Genomic DNA, 23,867 nt, shown 5'->3' with positions numbered 1-23,867 from the left:
TAAGAAGAATTGTAATCTTATTATATGAAGTATTTGCCCCGCGTTCAATATTTCAATTTCTCGTGCCAATTTCGATCGAAAAGAAACTGCACCGCCTCGACCAATCAGAAGTTAGTTAGTCGAATATTTGGCGGGATAAAGCATCAGTTTAGTGTCGGAAAGCATGGCGTTTGCATGTATCATCCCGTTCGAAGTGCGATATTCACCAGGTAGTAATTCTTCACTTTTTATAAACTACTATCAGGTTTATTTAATTAACATACGTTTATTTAATAATTTGTCGTCAGACAGTACTATATCAAAATTAAGTAGTTTCTTAAATTCGTCTTATTCGTGTTTCGTTGGTTTCCTACTTGACTGTCAAGATCACCAATAGCTAGCATTGTAACCTTTCGCAGAAATATAATTTGAGTTTAGATATTGCTTTATATTAATATGTGGTTGTTTCTTTTGTACAAATCATTCATTAATTGTGAATGATAATTCATAAATTGTCTGTTGAAAATTTTATTTATTTTATTTATAGTGGTCTTGCTCTACTTTCATAATTTTTTCTCTTTTCTCTCATCCCTCTTCTCATTTCCCTTTTCCCTTTCTCTTGCCCTTTACTCCTTGTTCTTGACATTTCTCCTTCCTGACTTTTCCCTGTCATAATATAATTTTTCGATAAAAATATTATTCTATTTCGATCTAAAATTTATCATCCTTAGGCTTTCTATATATTAATTCATTTTTATATATTATATTAAATTTCTAAGTGCAGGTATCTCTATGTTTTAAATTTATACATTTAGTTCGTTGAAATTATGTTAGGCCACAGGTGTTTAATAGAAAGTAAACATGTGCATCTGATCTTTCAGTTTGTTTTTCTTTCGAATATATTATGCTACTGAATTGCTACCGAAAACATCTCTCTCCAGAAATTGGACGTGCTCGTTCTCGATTTACTGACGAGATCCCCTCCCTTCCCATCCCTCGACTTTGAAATTCGTAGGGCAAACTGCGGTGAAGGGCGTCAGTTTAATGTTGAAAATCGGAGTGATTAAATGTGTGTTCATCACTCCGCGACAAGTGTCAATATCCTTCTTACGTAATATTTTCATTCACATTTTCATCGCTTAAATCGACGCTGTTGTTAACTTCGTATAATTAACGTACGTTTTTATTTAATAATTCATTACAATCTAGTATTTAATTATCTTTTTTCTTTGTTTACTTTCTGTTTGTCCCCTTTGTTGATAGATCATATAATAAACTTTCGAGGTAATTTGATCTTTATCATTGTTTTATTTCCATATAATTTATTCGTTTTATTGGATTCTCTGTGATAAGATTGTCATTTTGTCTTTTTTAAATAATTTCTATACATTCTAGAAAGAACGTTAGCATAGATAGGTTTGAACGCGTTCTGCGCATCGAATATTTTTCGTACTGCGCAGCTTTATTTAATGTCGTGAAAAGTACGCCATATTTTATTATTACAAAGTCACGTACGAAGCATGTCGAATAAGTGTATATATGTATTTCAAATAGTAATGCCGGACATTTAGTTTGGCGGGCAATTTTTATAAATCAGTCGTGAAATATTTATAATTACGTAACAGTGTAGTAGGAAATACTTTGTAATGCTCAAAAATATTTGAAATATATTAAATATATATTTTTTGTTATAATCTTAATATAATATCTTTTTATCTGTGGTCAATGAATAATAATTAGTTTTTTATTTTTGAAAAGCAGTATTTTCATGAAGACTCGATAGAAGAAAGGAGAGAAATATGTAAAATAGCCCTAAAGTACCACCGTTATCCCTTAATAAAGTTCTTTCCCAGAAAATTTTTGTGATCACGCGCAATGCGGTCGGAAGAATCAGTGTTTGATGCGGTATGTGTATAATTTTTAATATTTGTTAGAGCATAATGTCTCTCATTAAAGTCAACGGTAATGCTCAGGCGCGAAAATAGAGTCAGCGTGTTCGCCGATTGTTATTTAAACGAACGCGTTGATAGTCTTTTATTTTTCTTTTTTTTTGTACATTTCTTTTTTTAAATATTCGCTTTCGGTGCTAGAGTCGCAGGTCTCATAAGAAGATAAAGCCTCTCCTGGAGCTCAAGAATGTAAGTACTTTCTTATATTGTACCCTATTTTAATATTCGTATTTTATTTAAACTGTTATTAAACTGAAATAAAATTTTTGCTATTATTAAAATTTCAACTTTAAATAGACTCTTATTTTTCACTATCCTAAACTTTATAAGCAAAAATTACATTATTTTCGAGAACAAATTGTAATATTTCAGATGTTTTGTTTCAGGTTTTTCAACTTCCACTTTTTTCAGATTTTCGGGAAGGATGTAGTGGTGCTTCAAAACTAAGCATGTAAGAATTTTTACATATTTTACTATTAAATGATTATTATTTAATTGTGATATTACGTTAACTATTATTAATTAAAAAATAAGATATGATTTTAAATTTTATATTAGAATTACTAGCTTTTATAGAGTTTTATATTTTATTATTTGAAATGCTTTGAACAATAAGCATTGTTTTTTTCAAAACAAATTATTATAATCCATATCTTGTTAAAGGTTTTTCACTCCTTCCTCTTCTTTCTGTTGCCTGGAATGGATGTTGTGGTGCTTTAAAAGCCAAAAATGTAAGTAACCTTGTATTGTATTTCATTTAATTTTATTCCTCTATTATGAATTAGAAAACATGATTTGAACATTTTTAAAAAAGCTTTTATTATTTAAAACTTTCCACATAAGAAACAATGTCTTTGAAAATTAATGGTAATATTCTCTGCTTTGTTTGTTTGTTTGTTTCCAAAGATAAGTTAAGTTTTGATAAAGGAATCGCCTGAGGTTATTTATATTAATATTTCATTGAGACTATGTTTATTATTATACATTGAATTTATTACTATTTGTATTATTATTCTAATAATATTATTTATTTATATATATTATATTTTATATAGCTATACTTTATATTTCTTATAACTTATACGTTATTTTTTATTTTGCGATTAGAAAGACTCGAGCCTAGATTTAAGTTTCAGCGGGCATTGCGCCCGAAGAAAGAAGGAAGAGGCTATGAGCCGAAGAGGCCCGGCAAACTGCCGTTCAAGAGGGCAACTACCAATACCTCTTCATCCTCTGGGTCATCCAGAGCATGGAAAGTTATTCTCGTTACTACTTTGTCACTATGCTTGCTTTTAGTATTTGTAGTAGTAGTAGTAGCTCTTTTTTTTGGCTGATGTATATATCGGTCCATCATCACATTGGGCAAATCGCGGTTTCTTTTTATTAGTGTTGCGAGAGATTAATTACGGCTTGAATTAGGGTTACGAAATAATATCGCGGCTTTCTATTAGTATCGCGAGAGACTGATTATGGTTCGAATTAGAGTTGCGAAAAAATTATAATCCTGTTTGTTTTAGTGTTGCGAATTATGACATCGCGATAGTCCTTAGCAATCTTTATCATGAATTGTCAGAATTTCTTAGAGAGTAGTATGTACATATTAAAGTCTTTCTTGTTTCCTTTAAAGTTTCTTCCTTTATTCAAAGTTGTATGTAGAAATATTAACATTTCATTAATTTTATAGTATTGCAGTTTGTAGCAACATAATATTTGAAATATCTTTTTTTCATATATGTATACATATTAATTTAATTTTTGATTTAAGAATTAGTGTTGCGATTGTCTATCGCGATTGTTTTAATTGCTTTTCTAAGTAGAGTTGCGCTGATGAACGATCGCGTTTTTTGAAGTAGTGTTGCGTCTATATCATGCTCAATTTTTTTCCACTGGACTGTGGAAGCAGATTCCTGTTTTTGGATGGTAGTCTTCCATGTGGCTGCCTGTATATTCTTCGTCATTTTATGGTAAAATTTATTTTTAATTCCAACTATAGCTAATGTAATTTTCTTTAATGAGTTACTAAAGAATTCATTAGGTGCTCTCTTGAGCTTATACGTTTAATCAATGAAGAGCTTTTCTAGTTACTGGTTCCATTGCGTTCGAAGATTGAGTTGAATATAATTTTTCTGTTTGTTGTAGCAAATTCGGGTACGTATCTCAGAAAGTGAGACGCGAAGTCTACATGATATGTAGTACATATATTTGCATAATGTCGAATCTATCTTTTGCTTTAATAAACCTCTATATATGTATTTTAGTCAATGTTGCAATTTAAAGATACCACGAGCGGCATCTCCCGGTGTCTTTTGATCTTGGTACGATAATGTTTCACAAGTTCACTCATGGATTCCGCTACTTGCTATGCGAATATTTTTACACATGCGTAGAATCATGAATCATAAGAAAATTTAGATCAGACTATCAGATTTTCATAAACACTTCTTTATCTCATGCGTTTAACTTTTTACTTAAACCAATGATTATAAGCTACTGATTGGAACTAAAATAGTTCTACGCATTGCATAATATAAGAATGTATTTGGTTAGGATAAATTCATGATACTGTGGAAGATTGTTATTTCTATTGTAATATAGCTATTAATGATGTTATGACCACTGGAAGAGTTCCATTATTATATCAAGTATTGCATCTCTGTAAGTTATAACAGTGTATGACTTTCTAAACCTTCGTCGATTGATAATTTTTATATTTATTTTTGTTGGCAATGACTTTTGAGTTGTGACTATGGTAGTGAAGTTTTTATTCAAATATATTTATAATGTTATCGTTGCATTGTGGTTGTAGTTCATTATAAAATTAACTAGAGACTTTATTTAAATGAATTATCTCTGTTCTCTATATAGTATGACAAATTGGATATATGATAAATAGATGATAGTATATGAAACAGCTCTGACAAATTTGAAGTGCGTTTGTTCTATTACTACCTCGTGTGACAAAGTTTCTTGGAAGGTTATTTCTTTGTAGTGCTAAATAATTTTAAAAGCATAAAGTAGAAAAAATATACTTACATAAACATTTTTCTCTTATCAGTTTTGTAAATGATTTGGGTATTAATTCCCAAAAAATATCAATGAGATATGCAGCATCAAATTAAACAGAGGAACCCACAATCCTTACTGCATAAGTGTTATAATTATAGTGGATTTAATAGTGTCATAAAATTACAAGATGTCTGCAGTAGAAACGCCACATTTCATACGTACCATCGAATGGGAAATGATGGATAAGACCAAATTTTTTCCATTGAGCATGCTCTCATCATTTTCTGTGCGTTGCTGTCTATATCCCTTAACAGTAATTAAAACCCGCTTACAAGTTCAGAAACATAACAACATGTACAATGGTAAATTTTTAAATACAATTTAATTAAAATGATAAAGTATTAAATATCAACATCTTCCAGGAATGCTAGATGCTTGCAGAAAGATTTACAAGGTAGAAGGTATAGGTGGTCTGTATAGAGGATTTTGGATAAGTTCTATACAAACTGTATCTGGTGTATTTTATGTATCTACTTACGAAGGAATGCGTCATATACTTGGACAGAACAATGTTATAGGTAATATAGACTCACGAGTAAAAGCACTAATTGCTGGTGGAGCTGCTAGTTTGGTAGGACAGACAATAGTAGTTCCCTTTGATGTTCTAAGTCAGCACTTAATGGTTCTGGGGATCAATTATAATAAACATGGAAGATATATAGATCAGGTAAATGCAAGGATAAAAATATGAATATTCATTTATTTTATTTTTTATCTTTCACATGTCATTTACAGATGGGTATAAATCCATTGGGTTTAATTCTTGAGCCAGGAAAATCCCGGACTCAAATTTCGACAGATATTATCAGGTTAATTTATCGGAGAGATGGCTATAGAGGTTTTTATAGAGGATATGTTGCATCATTGTGCGCTTATGTTCCCAATAGTGCTCTTTGGTGGGGCTTATACACATCATACCAGGGTAATTGCTTTGAAATGATAGCATGAAAAATAAATTGAATTTAGATAATAACTTTTTTCATTTTTGTCGATAGATGAGCTTATAAAATTGTTCCCAGAGTGGGTCTCTCACTTGTTTATTCAAGCTCTTGCTGGTACATTAGGAGGGTTTACCACAACAATTATTACAAATCCTTTAGATATCGTACGGGCAAGGTTACAAGTACAAAGATTAGATAGTATGTTTAATACATTCAAAGTTTTATGGATGGAAGAAAGATTGCAAATGTTCACAAAGGGACTTTCCGCGCGCCTTGTACAGTCTGCTTGTTTTAGTTTTTCAATAATTCTAGGATATGAAACTATTAAAAGATTCAGCATAATTGAAGAGTACAAAGGTTACATTAGATGGTGAATTTATTCTTTAAAACTTGTAATAGTTGTTTTCTTGTCATGCATTTTTCGACAAATTCTGCTGTATTTTAAGCAAAAGCAACTGAGATACGCACCAAAGAGAAAAGAACAAGATCATTAATGATCTTAGCGATTTATAAACTATATTCATAATAGTACATTTTAATGCAATGTAATTGCAATCGTGGTTAATAGGTATGATGAAAACACGACGAAATGTTTATTTTAAATAATAAAAGTAATTATAAATTTTAACGAGAATATAATTACGTGTTAATCGTATTTGCAATATCTTTCCTAGTGTTTATATATCATCCAGAGCTTCCCAACATCTTTAAAAGAATAGGAATGTATTTTGTATTATTTTTTTTTTTCATACATCATACAACGTATGAATTTTGTAGTTTAGTAAGTGTCAGACATATTGTTGTGATAAAATATAAAGAGAGTATGTTTCTATAACATAAAATTAAATATGTGAAATAAATAAATTTGTTAGCTACGTCGAATTGTACGTGTATCCTGTTGTTCATCATTTATTTTATTAATTCATGATAAAGGATAGGTAAAAAGAGAATAATATCTTTCTCATTTCCATTTTATTATAAAGGACAGCATATTGATAGACACATTTTTTTCGAAGGTACTTAAGTGGTCTTGATAATGTGACTCTTGTATATGAACTGATACTTTTCGAGTATGCACGTTATCTATCTCTTAAAAATTAAATATGACGACGATTCATCACATTCTCTATATTATGTGTACAGGCCAGGGAATTCTTAGTCTATACAATATAATGCGTAATGCATACGCATTCACATTCGTTCAATCTCTTCGTTCATGCTTATATGTATGATGATTTGGTAATAGTTTGTGAAATGCAAGTTTTTATAGTGTACTATTAAACGTAGTATCCAGTTTCTGAATAACAAAAGTTGCGTGTACATATAGAAATACTTTGTGAAAACAGTGTTTTCCAACGAAAGTATTACGGATTAATTAAGAATTTGCTATTATTTCATGCATTTTTAACACAGCAAGAATATGTATATGCTTGAATCAATGACGTGAGTTTTACAAGTAGAAAGTTACGAATAGCGTTTGAATTTGACGCTCAAATTTCTAATATATACAAAGCGCCCTCTATTCAAGGCTGTGAAAAACACTTTTAGAGCGGGATTTACGATTTTCTTTTCTGATTATTTGTTCCATCTTTTTCGTTTTTATTAAATTTTCGAGCTTCAACGAACTTACAGTACAGTATGTACAATGACTAGACTTGTTAAGACGCCAACCAATTACGCGCTATTTTCTTCGTGCGAACGAATTTTCTAAAATGAAAGGGATTATGTTAGCAGACGTTCTTATACCGTGATTTTGAAAGTTTATAAATGAAAATAAGTATAATATAAAATGTTGCTTCGAAAACGGAACTTAATGGATTTACAAGAAAACAGCATAATCACTATTGGATGGTACAAGACTAGACTAGTTTTCGTTGGTTTGAAATCCGAGGTAAAACATTTGTTTATTTTAACATTAACACCTTTTTAATCTTTTCTTTCTTCTATTGTATCGTACAATATTCAGATTTTTAGTTTTACATGCAAAGAGTTAATATGTCACAGCTAAAACAAGCAGATGACATAACTTTTCATGAATAGCGAATGTTCGATCTGATTTTCTTCGTAGTTTCTTTTTTTTTCTTTAGTGAGATAGGATTATTGAATTAATATTGAATATATTTTTTACCCGAGAAAACGTTTGTATATATTCCTACCGATACACGCATTGTTACAGTTTCTCATACATTATATACGTTTCACATAAGTTGATGTCACAATGTTCTAATATTTACAATTGCACGATAATCGTTTTATGTACAACAACAAATGCTTATGTTAAGATAATCTTTGTAAAATAAATAATCGCTCTGCAAAAATATTCGCCAGTGAAAGTAGAGGTATCTATCTATCGAATAAAGATTGTCCGATACGATGTATTACGTTGAATAGATTTTATGAATGGAGGAAACGACTTTGGAGTATTTAAATTAACAATATGTATACAGAGCTTAATTCGATCAATTAATCTCCAACCGAATCAAACTATTTATTTTTACTTTTTGAAATTGGCGATCAACGTTTGTGAATTTGAAATCGTGCTTTTTTAAAACATTAACCAGACTATAACTTTGTTATTTTATTCATCGATTAAGTTACATTGGCCTTGGTATCAGTTTAGTTTCGCAGAATCCTGTTCGTCAATTCGAGGAAAATACTTTTCGATTTTGCCAGTCTTGTGTCGGTCGAGGAAACTTTAAATTAACTTTCGTTCAATCTAGACAGTGGTTACCACACCGAATCCATTCGAGTATGTGTATTTAGCGATCAACGTTACTGGAAGAGCGGTACAGTAGGTACGCGCATATTGAATTTTCGCAGGTGAATACAATTTTTTCCGAGGGAACGCTGTTAATTTTTCGCAAGTATTCTATTTTTTTCACGTGTTCCCTTTGTTTTCTCTTTGTTGATCGACAGGCAGCTTCGAGCGGTAATATTCGTTCCTCGTTATTTTAACTTTGTGCATACTTTTCGTTCATACAGTCGCCTGTCAATGCACCGACACGAGAGATCGCCGGTCCCTGGAAATTCAAAGTATATCAATCTCATATTACGTTAAACGTTTCCAAACGTTCAATCGTCAGTCTTCTAAACGCGCAACGCACACAGGAACAAAGTGTATTATCGTGTATTTTCTATCTCGAAATTCGGCTCACGATCTCCAGGGAACGGTAACGGATTTAATTGTATCGAAAGAAAACGGTATACGATTTGCTTGGTGCATTGAGATGGAGGAATCGAGGAATCGAGGAAAGATACGCTAAACTCGCCGTGTAACCAACGGCGCATCGCCGCTGCTCGATTTACGATTCCGTGTACGGAGGTTCGTTAAAAGGCTACAAAGTATCGAAGGTATCCGAACGTAAAAACGGTAACGAGCCATCTGACTCGATATACGGTACTGTCCTTCCCCGCAATTCAATTTTCACCAGATCTTTCGCCGGAGGTACAAAACGCGAGATTACTGTTGCTTTTTCTATACAGGAAATTGTTGCGGGTCGCGCATCACGCTTCTTCGTGGTCCACATTTCGTCACCGATGAAGCTCGACGATAAGGAGGAACGGAAACACGTCGCTTATCCTTATATCCTTATCCACGACGAGATCCACGGTTTGTTCTGTCGGAAGCACACACGGGGGCCGGTGAACGGTCGTCTTGGTTTTCCTCGTCTCTTGGCTCGATTCTACTTTTGAAACGAGTACTTCCGAGACAAAATGATGAAAAAATCTATCCATAAGCGAACCTACAATCACGTGTCCCGGAAACGGATGGCGCGTTCTCGTCGAGGCCCAGACCGGGCCCCCGTGTGTCGTCACATCCCGCCGCTGGGTAGTATAGTTCCAGCACCACCATCGCTGCTTTGACTAACGCTACTGTAGCTGACGCGGCTCGCCTCGCCGCTGGTATTCGCTCCGGAAACGTACTGTAATCAGAACAATTATATTCTCAAAAAATATATGTCGTTGCTGAGAGATACGTTCACCGTGTGCTCGGTGCGCGTATGTACAATTGAGAGGTAGAATTGGATCGTGATCGAGTTAGCCTTAATCCGGTGTTAGATTAGAAAAGGTGCCGTATTTTCTCTGCCCTCTAAAGCCTGGGAAATATCCACTTCCTCTCCCTTTAAATCCGATCTTTACATTACGCTAGCCCGTAAAGTATGTTTGTAGTGGTTGAGAGTACCTACGAGACTTACATAGAAATCATGGAGAATATTGTTTATACCACACAGAGCTTGTAAATTAGCTGGTTTAGGAAAGGAGAATGTAGGTCAATCGGTTTCGGATGCGCGTTTCCGTCGCTTGGATGTTTCAGTTGGAGGAAACAGGGGAAAATGGACTCTAGAAGAGAGTAAAAAATGAAATCGAACAATGGCGCAACGAATGTGCCGGTTAATGCTTCTCGTGCATTAGGACGAATTATCTTGCATCGTTCGTGTAACTCGCGAACGCTATTGATGCATACAAGCCCGCATTGCCTGCTTTCCGTAATCCGTTGTGTTTGTTTTATCGGCCAGTTATACGCTCTATCTCTTCATCGGTTTTTATATATGCTCCGTATCATAGATGGCCTTTCCTTTACGTTGGAATTAGAAAAGTGTTGGTTTCCTATGCTGGAAAAAGGGCAGATCGAATTTTCTTCTCGTTGTTTGCTGAAAAGAGCGTTGAGAACAACTTTATCCGGTATTTTTATGAAACTCGAACTTCCACCTTTCTCAGCTTTTACGCATCGATCGTTTTCCTCTTCACTTTTCCTCTTGGAATGCATCCAATTCTCGTAAGAACGAAACGTTATCTACAGAACGTATTTATCACTGCCAAGTTTCTCTTTGATATTCGAAAAGAATCGTTCTTCTTAAAACAGATTATTCTTTTGTCGCTCGATGCTTCAGGACAGAGTTCTGTTTTAATCTCGAAGAGAAACTCGCGATCGTCGTCGAATCGATAGATTTCCACGGAGGATGTAGCAGCCTTCGTTTCTTTTTTAAAGGTCACAACGGATCAACGGAGAAAGGTTTCCGGTTCACGCTCACGCTCAATGTAGTCGCGCCTTTGCGTCGAATCCGGAGAGGAGAGAGTCCGGATGAATCGCGAATAGGCGGTTCGATAGAGCAGCACATGACAATGAAACGATTTTCGATGGCTCTGGTGCCCATAAACCAAATAACTCAATACCCGAGCCGAAGCGGTGGGCCATGGAAAAATTGTCACCGCAAATACCGTATCGACTAGCAGGCAGATTTCGCGGATGAAACATTGCGCTGAATTTACCGCTGGTTTTGTCCCAATAGGGGTGTCTTTAAGTGAATTAATCGCTCAATTTTCCACAAATTCAGTTAGCTTTTACGCCTCGCTTATATACACTGTTGTTCATGGGTATTAAACTCTTGGCTAAATTCATGGCTGTGTAATAAATTCGTCGCCACTCGATATTTCCTTTTGACGATACAAAAATGTTGCATGCGCTAGTTGCAATGAACAACATAGGACAGATATAATGAATTGTTTGTAATTGCGTCATTTAGTAAGAACAATGAAAAACGAACGTTATGAGTGTTTGCTGCTATAAAACAGATTTTATTCATGACACAGCAGAAATATCGGATTTACCAAATGTATTTCAGATTATTGGAACATTTGTTGTATTAATAATATCGGAATATATTCATTATTCCAATATTTGTAGGACGTTTTTACGACTAATCATTGCATAATGTAAAAAATGTAAAAATACACATATTGGCATCTTTTGATAGAAGAACAAAAGTTTTGGAGTAATTCAACAAGTGAGTTATTTAACCTGCTTGTAAATAAATAAAAAAAAATTCCTTTTTTCAGTCTAAATTTAACACATTTGATCATCCCAGTTATAGCAGGGACTAAGAATTTGACAGCGAAAAAAGAAACGTTCTTCTCTCGTAGAATTGAAAATATAATAAAAAAATCAACTTTTTGATTGAATTATACCTGATGTACAAATACTCAAAACGTTCGTACTTGTCTTTAATTCCAATTTGTTATCCGCTTGAGTTTATTGTATGAAAAACACGATAAGTCACGTTTTTTATTGACTTTTCTTTTTCTACTATTTATAAAGCGAGTTTTAAAATCCATTATGCTCTCAATCAATCATACGTTATCAAAATTGTCTTTCCTGGGTTTAGAGGTAACCATATATTTTTCCGTCCTCTTCAAAAATGTCAACCATCAAAATCTTAATCAAAATCAACAAAGATGTACATATTATGTTTTCATCCTGCTATCTTCACATGTAATATCGTGTTCTCTAGTTATAGTGCCTTGATCTTGAAGATTTTGAGGGAAATTTGTATGAATTTATAAATCTTGAGAAAAATTTGTGTGAATTTGAAGATCTTGAGGAAGATTTATAAGAATTTGAAGATCCCCATGACTTGTTAGTAGTTTCTTTGAGGTGCACTCATTTTACTCATTTTACGAGGTGCACTGTTGCCTTTAGATTCTGTTTCTTGAGAACAGTCGAGCTGGCAGTTGTCTACCGAAGAGAGGATAATTGGAATCTCAGCGCGACACAAGAAATTCATCTTCGCAATGATGTTTCATTCGTTTGATCTCGAGGGGTGACTAGCGTGTCAACGCAAAAGTTTCCTCGTTTATCTTATCAAACCTTGAAATCTCCGGAGGATTGACCGGATCGGTTTCCTGTTTCTTCTCAGCTTTTTCTCTGGGTTTTATAGTTCCGTCTTTCATCCCCTGGCGGTTTAACGAAACTAAAAGTATCTAGGTCAACTTCCACCCAGATCTGGTTACAATCGGTCGCGGGATCGTTTCTGTGTTTTTTTTTTTTCGCGATACTTTCCTCTGCTAACGTATTTTATCGGTATAACTAGTAGTAAAGCTCGACGTTTTTGTGCGTCTTTTTACGTTGGTCACGATCGATCGCGTTACTGAACTTGAGGAAGGCGTATGGACGGCAATCGGTTTATTAAATCGTTTAGTCAACGAATATCGAATCTCAGGGTTTGTTGTGATTGTTCTTTCATTTTGAAGGGATAGTAACACGGAAAAAAAAGAAGAAAAATTTACAAATATGAACACGAGTGGGAATGTATAAAAAAAAGCTTTTTCAAATGGTGTGCTAACGGTGTTACATGTTCCTGTCCATTTCCCTTTCGCGCACACGAATAGAAATCGAGATTTCGCGTGATTGAATTTATAGTCGAAAGCGAGAGGGAGACAATCAAAAACCTGGCCTGTAGGTGTTAAATCGTACAAAATGCAACGTCACGAATTTTCGCCGCCTCTCGACGGTTCATTTTCGTGATTACAATGCCGCGTCGAATCTCGACCGAGCCAAGTTGTCGTCGTTGACTTCGTGCTTATTTCCGGACAATGCAATTCGATTAAAAGCGCGTTTCGTGCCTACATCAGCTCGCGAGGAGCTCTCCGAGTTCTATCTCGTCATTGTACATATCTTGTCTTTATTTCTCTATCGTGTCGGTCTCAGGGAAATTAGTTAATTAACGGCAGACGGATCGATGATTCAAGCACGAGAACGTCGAAGCACGAAACGTTTGACCAAGAGTTTTCGAAAAAGTATGCAAGTCGATATTTAAACCGGTACAATAAAGGAATTTAATTAAAGTCAAACGTCCTGGCCTCGATAATTCTACTCGTATTCCGACGCCCGTTACGACACGCGTTACGGGAAAAATTCATCGTGAATAATGGGGAAACGTAATTAAAATGCGACAAACATGTGTTTTAATTAGCCAATCGAAGCAACATGACCGAAATATGATTCGTCGAGGTTCAATCGATGGGAAAAGGAGAGGGACAAATACATCGATGTCGAAGAATTTCGTGACACGTTAATTAGAGTAGCAGTGGTAGTTGGAGTAGTTACGAGTAGCCAGGCTAGGCCCGTCTAATTCTGAACGAGAGATTTAAACTTTTCTCGATTTTCTATTTCTATTGAGTTCGCGTGAAATGATTTCAAGTCGTGGTTTCCTAGTCATCGTTGAATTTATATTACGATAGACATTTACACTTTGACTAATATACAGTACAACTGACTAATTTTCAAATTAATTTCAAAAATCAATATAATCGCGACACTCATGCCACATCACAGTGATAATGTAATTTTACATTTCCTATAACACGATATGGACATAAGAGATTCCTAGGGCAAAGTGTTCAAATACTAATGTTACTATATACAATATACGTATGTATATGTATAAGCGTAACCGAACATACGCGCGAACGATTTACAATCGTGAATTCCGCTAGAAATATGTATATATATTTATATTGTATCACAGCGTAGACACCGTGACTGACCAACGTTCAACACGATAAACCTCCTTTTGGCTATTGGAATAAATCACCCCTTTTCTACCTGAAAATCGAGCAAAGCGTTATTCTATTTTTCGTTTCCGTTAAATTGCCATGTTCTGTGTCGCAAGTTCCTTCGAGCGAACTTTGCTGGCCGACGGCGATAATCCCAGTAGCGACGCCTCGTTTCCTTTTTTTCTCTCCGGGATGGCAATAAAAATCGCGAGAGGAAAGATATCGACGCGAAAATACGACAGGCCGTAAAGTCGACGTTGAACAAGATGTCCAGGGCAATCGGGCGTCGAGCGATTGATGAGGATCCGTAGATCGCCTCGGTGATTTATTATTCTTTTTCTAAATTGTTATTTGGAAAATGGCGATCTCGAGGGTTATGGAGTGGGCCGGCAAGGGATGGACAGCTCCGCCCGTTTCCGACATTTATATCTCTTCCGGCGACAGACACTGCTCGTAATTCATGTCCCCTTGCTTTTCGGGACTTTCATGCCGACATTCGCAGTTCGTACCGTTATACATTCCTTGAACCCTCGTTCATGAGAAACGGCACAGCCGTGTCACGTTTGCCTGACATATTGTAAAGTTTCCCAGGGAATTGAGCTAATTCACTGACCCGAGATGCGCCAATCTCGCGGTTAAACCGAACTAGATGGCTATCGGTTTCGATGTTTTCGGAAACTAGTCAGCAGGATTAACTCGTTCGTTTAGATCGTGTTCCTCTCTGAAAGTAGTTTAACGTCTTCAGCACGTCGCTTACTTCGTCACGTACTGTCACTTACTATCGACGGTAATCGTAATGCGTATTTCAAGTGATTGGAGTAATGATAATTATTTAAATTGAGATATTGCGCAAGAAGCGATAAACTAATGGAGACAAAGCTGGAAAGACGACTAGGGTACTCACTGGTCTCTATTGCTTATCGTCGCGCGTTGCTGTACATATTGTTTTATTCGTACACGTGATATTTTCGGCCAATAATCATGATTATCTTTGCGATTGTGTCGAATCTACCGGAAATAACCAATCAGATCCGCATTTCTTTGACTAGTCATCTTTTTAGCTCTCTCTCTTTCTCTCTCTCTCTCTCTCTCTATTATGTTTATAACAAAGTGCTCAGGGCGATTAAAGAGGACGTAAAACAGTCGAGAGATGTTAGAAAGCTGTTGTGTTTATGTATGTTTTTGGTGATTATTGATTCTAATACAATAGAAAGAAGTGAAACTCGACTTGCGACTTTTGTTCTCAGCAGCTAATACAGGGTCAACCTGCAGCTGTAAGTTTCCCAACTGGAAAGTTGGACGAGTCGCAGGAACACGCGGCGCCGCGTTTCGTCGACGTTTTATGGAGGTATGTAAAATCTCGAGAGAGAGAATGGGTGTATGCAAGCTGGTGCTCCGCGTCTAACGAAATAAGATAAGGGCGAATTTCACAAGGGTGGCTTGAAGCTCTGGGAACGTTCGCTCGCAAAATGAAGTAGCGCAGATGAATCGTAAACGCGATCGTGATTGCACCCAGAAAACAGGATTAATGCGGCGAATAGATGCGTTCGAGTTTCAAAGTGGTTTGCAAGTGTAATGTATCGGCTCAGCTTGAAGGAACTGATCGTTTTCATTATAGTAGCTGGCGCGTGGTAAAATTCATCAAAAAATATAAAAACGATTTTTTAAAATATTCCGTACGCTTCTTATTCAGATCGAGGATACCATCGATCGTGCAGGCTGTTGCAGTTTTATCGTTTATTTATACATATTTTCATTTGTTCGCTTTCCTGGCTTATTTTGTTTATATTCTATTACGTTTATTTATATATTTTCGTTGAATGAAGGTTTCAGCATATATCCGTTGAGTTTTCGTCGGTGAATTACTAAAATCACTGGATTTATTCGAAAATGGCAATTCTAATTCTTGTTAATGCTATTTATTTCTCGGTGTAGTATGATACGAGCATTTCATTTGATCCGATTACACGCTGTAACGCAATTGCACGTTAATCGAACATGTGCGCCGCATCCAGCTCGGAATTTTCTTTTCGATCCATCATGGAAAAAACGTTCGATCCTACGGCAAATTCCAAGCCAGGAGGAGACGGTCCTTACTCTATTACTTCGGGCAGATCGATTACATTACATCGTGCGGGTAATTTAATTTAGCTGCATTGATAAATGAACGGCTGCGATCGCGAGACTTGAAGCGAATTAGGTGATTGATTTCGAATTGTTACGCGTTGTCTGCCAGCGAACAGTAATACGCTTGCTGCAAATTGGATGATAAATTAAATGAATCGCGTCATGCGCGAAGGGTGCGCCAGTCCTTTCAGAGGGTCGCATTAATTGTCGGCCATTTGGACTTTCTTTCGTCCGCGGCCAAGCATGTTCCGCGCATAGAAAATTTATGTACGCGTATTTTTGTGGCAGAGAAGTTGCGCGACATTCGTTGCATCGATTGCAGGAACGCCGCTTCATCATTGTTCACTAGCCAGATGTTATTCCCTTGCGAGCAATGTGATATTTCTCCTATTTTCTCTCCGCATCTTTTTTTTTGCGTTTTTATTTTTTCATCATATCACAATTTCCGCTCGAAGCACAAAAACTCTAAATAATGTCCCTGTAATTTTTATCAATGTCCTCGTGCCAGTTGCGCTTTTCGACTCTCTCGCCAAAAATTGTTCAAATGTATGGCATGAATCTTCCGAGGAAAAGGGGTAAAACTTTGTGAGATGTCTTTCTACTCGGGATAATCGTAATCGGGGGTGCACAGATGTCTCGAAACGTACATAGATTGGAGGTGCTACGTGTACCTAAGCATACCAAACACGTGCACTGTCGTCGCATACGGTGCTACTGGTGCAAGTGCTCGTATACGTGTAGCAGATGTGATGTATGTGTGCGTGTGTGTGCGTGTCAGTGATCGATAAATCCATTCACTAATCAACATACCGAGACTATGTTATATGGGATGGTGACAGAGTCCTTCGTCGATAATCTCTGTACCAAGTGTCTCCGGGCGATTACTGGGTTAGGATTTGTCTCAGGGAGGACGATGCTTCGATGGTAACGAATGGAAGGACAAGGAGGAAGCTAGAAAGGTTTCGAGGAGGTGTCCAACAATTGACGACAATCCACACCGCGGCGATATCCCATCGTTAAATGTAGGTTTGCTCGCACGAACTCTCTCGGCTGCTTCGCACGTGGTGGAGCGAATAAGCGGAGTAGTACCTTCCCGATGCGAATCTCTGAAAAAACATTAATACACTCGACTCCGTGTCCATCCGTACCCTTTCATCTTGCAGCCTTCTCCTTGCCTCAGTAGCATACTCGTTCTGCGCTATACATTGAACAGGGTTAATCGATCAGAGTCGACGAAGTTATAGTCGATCTAAAATCCTAGGCTGTTGTAACTCAATATGCGCAGACCCTTTGTTTCGAATAAACGGTGCATATTTACGTAGGAGAGAGGCACGATTAATAGGTTTTCTGTGAATTCGAGATTCGTCTAACGCGATATAAAGGTAAACGATGTAGATAAAGTTTTCACGAACGGCTTTCGAGGAAACCACTAGTCAGGAAACGGGTGTACACGAAGTAACTAGTAAAGGAATTATATCAGGAATAGAACATTGTTGCGTATACCTAATCGAAGTGGCTTCGAAGCTTGGAAGTTTTCGACCTGATATCACGACTTGAACTCGCGCAAACTACATATTTGTTCAACCGTACCAGCGGAAGCGCCACACGAAATTCGGCATGACATTATATGGAAATCGAACGCAAACAGTAAATTTAACTGGTGAAAATTACGTTTACGTGTCACGTGAACGAGCATCGGCATTTTTCTTTTCCTTTCTGCGCCGTCTGACTACTTGCAACTTTTTCCACTTAATAAACAAGAAAAGTTCCGCCCGCAGACTGTGAACACGATGCGTCGTGGGGATGGATGAAGTTTCGTGAAGTAAAGAGAACCAATATGTTTCGACGATAGTATCGAACAACTTCATCTTTTTCATCTTGTATTCGCATTTTTTCCTACGCATCGGACTCGGCCAGCGAGCCTTCCATATTTCCCTTGACAGTTCGAAACGCATTTATATTCGGTGTTGATAGATACGTTTACAGAGATATTCACTTGAATTCCGTTTCAAAAGCGAGGCCTGTCGTTCATATGGAAAATCCACGAAATAGCTCGCATGATTTTAGGAAAGAAGAGGTGGCTTCAGCTAGTTCATTCAATAAGTTCGTGCTTCGATAAGTTCATGCTATGATAATTCTTATGAATACAGAACGATGAACGATCAAGATGACCAATCCAAAGACTAGTGAATAAGCATTTCAAAGATTAAGTGAACTGTATGAAGATTGCGAGTTAGAAACGCGATGAGCCTCGTTTTCCGTTTTTTATAGAAAGCTAACGTTGAAATTCGATAACGTTGCCAATCAATTCCACGTTAAAATTATTTTCACATTTGATTTTGGAATTAAATACGTGTTACGTCACCTTAATATATTTGCAGTATATTACTAAAGTATTATTATATACGTAGATTTAATATTAATTAAGTTGAACTAATAACAGTTAAATGTAAGATTGTTTGCTTCTTACAAAACATTGTGAATTTGTTATCTATTTCCAAAGGATTTATAACCGTTAATAAACGAATAAATAAATAATATTAAAATGAGAATGGTATCAAATTTAGAAGTTTTTAGGTAATGAAGACATGAAAAGCGCATACTTACTTGAATCTAATACAAAAAGAACCGTTTATTCAAAGCAGAACGTAGACGTTCTTAAACTTGTTGGTAGGTTAAGCCGACGGCGTTATCAGAGAAGACTTCAGAGGAATCTTCTCGAGATGAAAACTTTAGCAATCGAAATAATAAATTTCTTCCTCTTGGCGAGCTTTCAAAACCGCGTTATGCGATTATATAACTCGATACAGCCCTTTACCGCATTCCCTTGACCGCTTTATACTTGGCTTGAAACCGTTCTCTCGCCTTGGCGTTGCTTATTGTCCTAATAAATCCTGCGAATTGGTTTGCAACACAGTCTCGAAGGGTTCGACATTTGTCTTCGCCTGTTGCTCCCTCGAGCCTGAACGTGCCGGGAAAATGGTACAAAAGCAAGCCTAATTTCTTCTGGAACTCGAAGCAAACTTACAGAGGTTGTTTCCATCTTTGGAAAAATCACGGTCTCCGTGCCTTCACGGAGATGAATGATTCATCACGATATGCTGTGATATCGTGACATAGTTTAGAAGGTCTGAAATTAAGCATTCATAGAAAATTCATTGATATCGATCAGCGAGAAGGAAGCTCGTATTACTCGACGATCTCTATCTTCGAAGTTAGTCCACCTAGCTTAATGGATCGCGCAGATGAGAGAGCTGGATGTTTTTGTCATGGTTCCGGAATAGCAGATGGAATGATAACGAGATTTTGCTCGTGGAAAGGACAGACTATCTTAGTCGAGCGTTATGTATCGACTTTGAGAAGAAATCTAATCGTTCCGACATTCTGTAGCTTCGTACAAATTACAGGTGAAGACAACAGAGCGAATGGCTATCTAGATTGTATGTACAAAATGTTTGCAGACCTGGTGGAACTTTGAACGATGTTCTTCTTAATAAGTGAGAGAGTAATCGTGGTCATGTAATAGCTGGCTTTGAAATAACTGACTTCCTCTTTTTCTGCTCATGTCAAGGGGGAGGGCGCTTTCGCTGAGTCGAATACGAATACAACTGACCGGTCATTGCATTTTCCGAGATAAAACCGAGGAACGTGACTCGGTGGCAATTTATGGTATCCTCCAACAGGGTTGTTTTCCGTAGATGGGGGTTTCGGGCCGGTAGAAAACGGGAACAACGAACTGGCCGAACGGGCACATATTTTGTACGCGCAAATCGTACACAATTTGTACGAGAGGTATGAATATTTCATACTCACTTGACTTGGTTTACATCTGAATGCCGGCTGATATCGCCGCCTTACTCGCCCCGGGCAGCAAGCACACAGGATCCTCACGAATGCTCTGCAAAAGAAAAGAAGTGCGTGGCTGAGTCAGATAATCATTATTTCGAACGTTACAGTTTTGTCTTCCTCATTTTTAATCCACCGTGATATCCTTTATAAGTATTTAAATACTTCGAAATTTCTGGAAAGAAGGATAGTGTACAAGATGTTTTCTTTATCTCGCTATGCTGGATTATCTCGTGCGGCATTGAATTTATCAAAAAGCTGTTTTCTTGAAAAGTTGTTTGGCGTAAAGAGGGGCATCATATGGTGCAAATTATTTTTTTACAAGTCGAGTGATGGCGTGGAAATTTCAAAGTCGAATCACTTTTCGAATAGTACCACATGTGTTTGATTTCGATTTCAAACTTCGATATAGAACAGCCTCGGAGAAGATAGACTAGAAAACATTAGATTATCTTGAAATGTAATGGCCGAGAAGTTCAAAGTAGGCATCCTCGTTGATCCAAGGAAATACACGTCCAATAATATGACCTCGAAAGTTGATCACGTCATGGTGCGCGTTTTTAACGTTATGATTGCATGACTGAAATGTTGTTTCGAATATCGCTGGCGCGCTGCAAGTATTTGCATAGGCTCTATTGCATCGTGGATGCGACATGCGACTGCTACGCAAACAGAGGAATTTCATTTTCGACTGGGAAAATAGTCTTGCTCCAGGGACCGGTCCTCCGACTCGTTACATCTACATCGACGGGAGATAAATTTTGTTTCGTGGACAAAATGAGTCTTCACCATGTATGTTGATCAAAGTTCGTTATCGTTTCACGGTGTATTGTGTAATAAGTTCACGGTCGCTTTAGCGATTGGTATCTGACAGAGAACATGGAGTCCTTGATTATCTTGCTTGCTCACGAGTGAACCACTCACAAAGAGCAGTACAGCCTTTGTCCTCGTGGAAACTTCACAGGAATGTCGCTCTCTCGGTCGTGCCTTCGCCGTTTTACCGTGCTTCTCTTCGTTTTTACTTTCTTACATCTCACGCGGCCCATCGTCGTACCTCAAACCTATTCCGACGTGTACGAAAAGAAAAATAAACCAGGTCATCGAAGATTGATCATCGAAAGTCTGTTAGACGAGGAGAATCAACGAGAAGAATTTTTAACGTCGATACCTTGCATCAACAGTTTCTTGGAAAAGTACGTACACAGACCAGATAGAATCTCTTTCGTAGCAATAGATAACGAAGAAAGTATCCAGAACATAGTTCAGTCGTTCGTGAGAAGTCTTTACAATTATTCCGCATTCTTCAAACACACTGTAGACCTGGACTTCGAGACACACGAATCCGCCTTGAGCACGATCGTCCTGATGCAGAACGCTAACAGTCTCGAGGACAATCATTACATACTCGAACCTTGCGATCGCGCTTGTCCTTTTATTACGATATTAATAAGCTCGTTTCAAGACGAAGAAAGCTTCCTCGAGCACGCTGACGTTGTAATGCAATCGATGTGGTCCCGAAGAATCGCTACTGTCGTCATCCTAGCAAAAGTTGGTGATTCTGTCCTCGCTGCTGGTAGCCTCACTTTTCAACCCGGTAAAATATGCACCGTATCTTCTCCAGTTATCTTGGACAGATGTGAAGGAAATTCTTGGAGTAAATTGAAACACATCAGTGCGCCGAAGACGAACGGTTGTGTTTTGAAGGTAGCCTACTTCGAACAGTCTCCATATGTGATAGTTTCAAATGATTCAAAGCGTTTATCGGGGTTCGAGGGAGCATTGACAGAGGAAGCGTTAAGAGGCCAGGAAATCGAGCGAGAAAAAGTCGTGTGGAACGATAATACCAGCTATGCGGAACAGGTGCAAATGTACATCTATAACGATATTAACGCCGACTTCGTTATTGGACGTATTCTACAGCAGTCTTACGAGGATATAGATTACTCGAGCTCGTATGACACGTCGAAAGTGGTGTGGCTAGTCCCAAAGGTTCCTAACGTGTCACTGAAAGGACTGGTTCAGCCATTTCAGCAGTACGTCTGGGCAGCAGTAGGAGGATCTATACTATTGGGTTGCGTCGTCAAAATCTTCTTATTTCGTGATCTCTCCTTTTTAGATATATTTGCTCTGATAATTGGAGTCTCCACTGCGCGTCAGCCCACCAGACTTTCAACTAAAATTCACTTCCTCGCGTGGTGCATCTTCGGTTTATTTCTCACGCAACTTTACGTGGATTCTTTGGCCGATCAACTGATCAATATGTCCGACCTGAAGCTCGAAACGATGAAAGAGCTGATCTCATCGTCGTTTCAAATCGGCGGGACAGCGGCATTCGCGAGATTGTTCGAAATATTTGACCAGGATGAAATTGTTGAAAGTGTACGAAAAAAATTTGTGATATTTGATCAAGATGCGTACCTAAAGCAATATTACGATCTTTTGGACGGAACGAATTCCTCTTTTGCGTTGGTCATAGTGTTAAATTCTTCACGCAGTGATGCCATCGAGACGACACAAGCGTACACCATAACCACAGATGTGATATGCAGTTTTCCTCTGGCTTTGGCTACCTGGAAGGGATCCCCGTATTTGGAACACCTCAACGAAGAGATCAACAAATACATCGATTTTGGAATATTAGATTTTCTGATCCAGAGTGCTTTAGAAAAGAACTTGCGCGCTATGTTATCGCAAACTGCACAGGACGAAGAATACAAAACAGAACTTCACTTGCAGCAATTCGTTCCAGCATTTTTATTAGTCGCCATTGGGTTCTCCAGTGGTTTCTTGTTCATCATTCTCGAAGTCGTGCTCTATCCTTCCAAGCTTCTTCAGTAATCTCGGAAGATGCGACAAAAAGAAGTTCCGACAGTTTGGAATCTCAATATTAAATTATATATTTATCGATAGACGTTCATTTGATATGGGAAATTGTGAAATCGAGCACCAGTCAAATTGTCATCGATCGCAAAAAGTGTCGAGTGGGTGGATATCGTTCTACCGTGGATTATCGGCTTTCGCTTTTTAAATTATAGATGGATATTGGGCTGCGGCTGGATGGGCGCGCAAATTAGATATAATCCTCTTGCTGAATCTATCAAAATAGACAATTTACGTCATAGATTTATGTCTTAGTTTTAATCGCGCAATACGTAGACGTCACAAGCGGTTAGTGTTTTTCAATCCTTTTTAAGTTGCGATACCCTTTCATGATAATTAAATATCCTCTCTCTCTCCTATCCAAGAAAAGCATTTTTATGATTAATTTTACATCTATGTGTAGCCATAGTATACGTTTGACAGTGTGGCCTAGTAATTGCAGAAAAAGATGTGGAACGCATTATTTTGTTAGATTTGATGGTTGTGGTGTTAAAATATACAATTTAATTTCAAACTTTTGTATGTATGTTTGCATTCTGAAATAATCTTCGATAATAAAGGTTTGAAGTTTCCGTTTAATTCCTACGTGCACGAAGTTTCAGTTTTCTTGCGATCTTTTCGAAGAATAGCAAAGGAAGTCGGAGATTTCCCGGAAGAATGTGTCAATACTAAACTTCATCCCTTATCCAACTCCGAAAATAATCCTCGTACAGTCATTTGGTTCATTCCTGATCGAATCGAATCA

General features: G+C 37.2%; 3 protein-coding genes across 5 annotated transcripts in view; 2 read left to right on the top strand and 1 right to left on the bottom strand.

Annotated features, from left to right (window-relative positions):
• The first annotated feature begins 4,340 nt into the window (after positions 1–4,340).
• Positions 4,341–6,817, top strand: LOC117166172 (solute carrier family 25 member 44). 2 transcript variants are annotated; one of them, XM_033349931.2, is made up of 6 exons: positions 4,341–4,583; positions 4,794–4,902; positions 4,984–5,296; positions 5,357–5,661; positions 5,730–5,916; positions 5,990–6,817. In XM_033349931.2, exons 3-6 carry the CDS (start codon positions 5,122–5,124, stop codon positions 6,307–6,309), a joined length of 987 nt encoding a protein of 328 aa, XP_033205822.1. In that variant the 5' UTR covers positions 4,341–4,583; positions 4,794–4,902; positions 4,984–5,121; the 3' UTR covers positions 6,310–6,817. The 2 variants fall into 2 exon arrangements, with proteins under 2 accessions (XP_033205822.1, XP_033205819.1); XM_033349928.2 differs by lacking the exon at positions 4,794–4,902.
• A 19-nt stretch (positions 6,818–6,836) lies between these two features.
• Positions 6,837–23,867, bottom strand: part of Dop1R2 (dopamine receptor 2) — an 82,697-nt gene continuing 65,666 nt past the window's right edge. Inside the window, exons 4-6 of one of the 2 annotated variants that reach the window (XR_013060154.1) lie at positions 20,210–20,294; positions 17,207–17,502; positions 9,747–9,858 (exon numbers count right to left, since the gene is read on the bottom strand). Coding sequence is in view for 1 of the 2 variants with exons in the window: in XM_076624767.1 (XP_076480882.1) it covers positions 9,748–9,858; positions 20,210–20,294 (196 nt within the window). In the remaining variant the exon portion in view is untranslated. Of the gene's footprint in view, positions 9,859–17,206; positions 17,503–20,209; positions 20,295–23,867 lie in introns of both variants that reach the window. The other variant, XM_076624767.1, reaches the window with a different exon arrangement.
• LOC143303644 (uncharacterized) lies at positions 21,176–23,604 on the top strand. Its single transcript, XM_076624766.1, has one exon. The coding sequence runs from the start codon at positions 21,209–21,211 to the stop codon at positions 23,078–23,080; it is 1,872 nt and encodes a 623-aa protein (XP_076480881.1). The 5' UTR covers positions 21,176–21,208; the 3' UTR covers positions 23,081–23,604.

The sequence above is a fragment of the Bombus vancouverensis genome, chromosome 15, assembly GCF_051014615.1.
Source record: "Bombus vancouverensis nearcticus chromosome 15, iyBomVanc1_principal, whole genome shotgun sequence".
NCBI lineage: Eukaryota > Metazoa > Arthropoda > Insecta > Hymenoptera > Apidae > Bombus > Bombus vancouverensis.
This window is presented reverse-complemented; position numbering and strand designations above follow the sequence as displayed.

Excerpts from the sequence above, each read along its gene's own strand:
- LOC117166172 (XM_033349928.2), top strand. The coding sequence starts at position 5,122 with ATGTCTGCAGTAGAAACGCCACATTTCATACGTACCATCGAATGGGAA. Across the intron at positions 5,297-5,356 it reads ACATAACAACATGTACAATG|GAATGCTAGATGCTTGCAGA; the intron begins GTAAATTTTTAA and ends AACATCTTCCAG. Across the intron at positions 5,917-5,989 it reads CTTATACACATCATACCAGG|ATGAGCTTATAAAATTGTTC; the intron begins GTAATTGCTTTG and ends TTTTGTCGATAG.
- LOC143303644 (XM_076624766.1), top strand. The coding sequence starts at position 21,209 with ATGTCGCTCTCTCGGTCGTGCCTTCGCCGTTTTACCGTGCTTCTCTTC.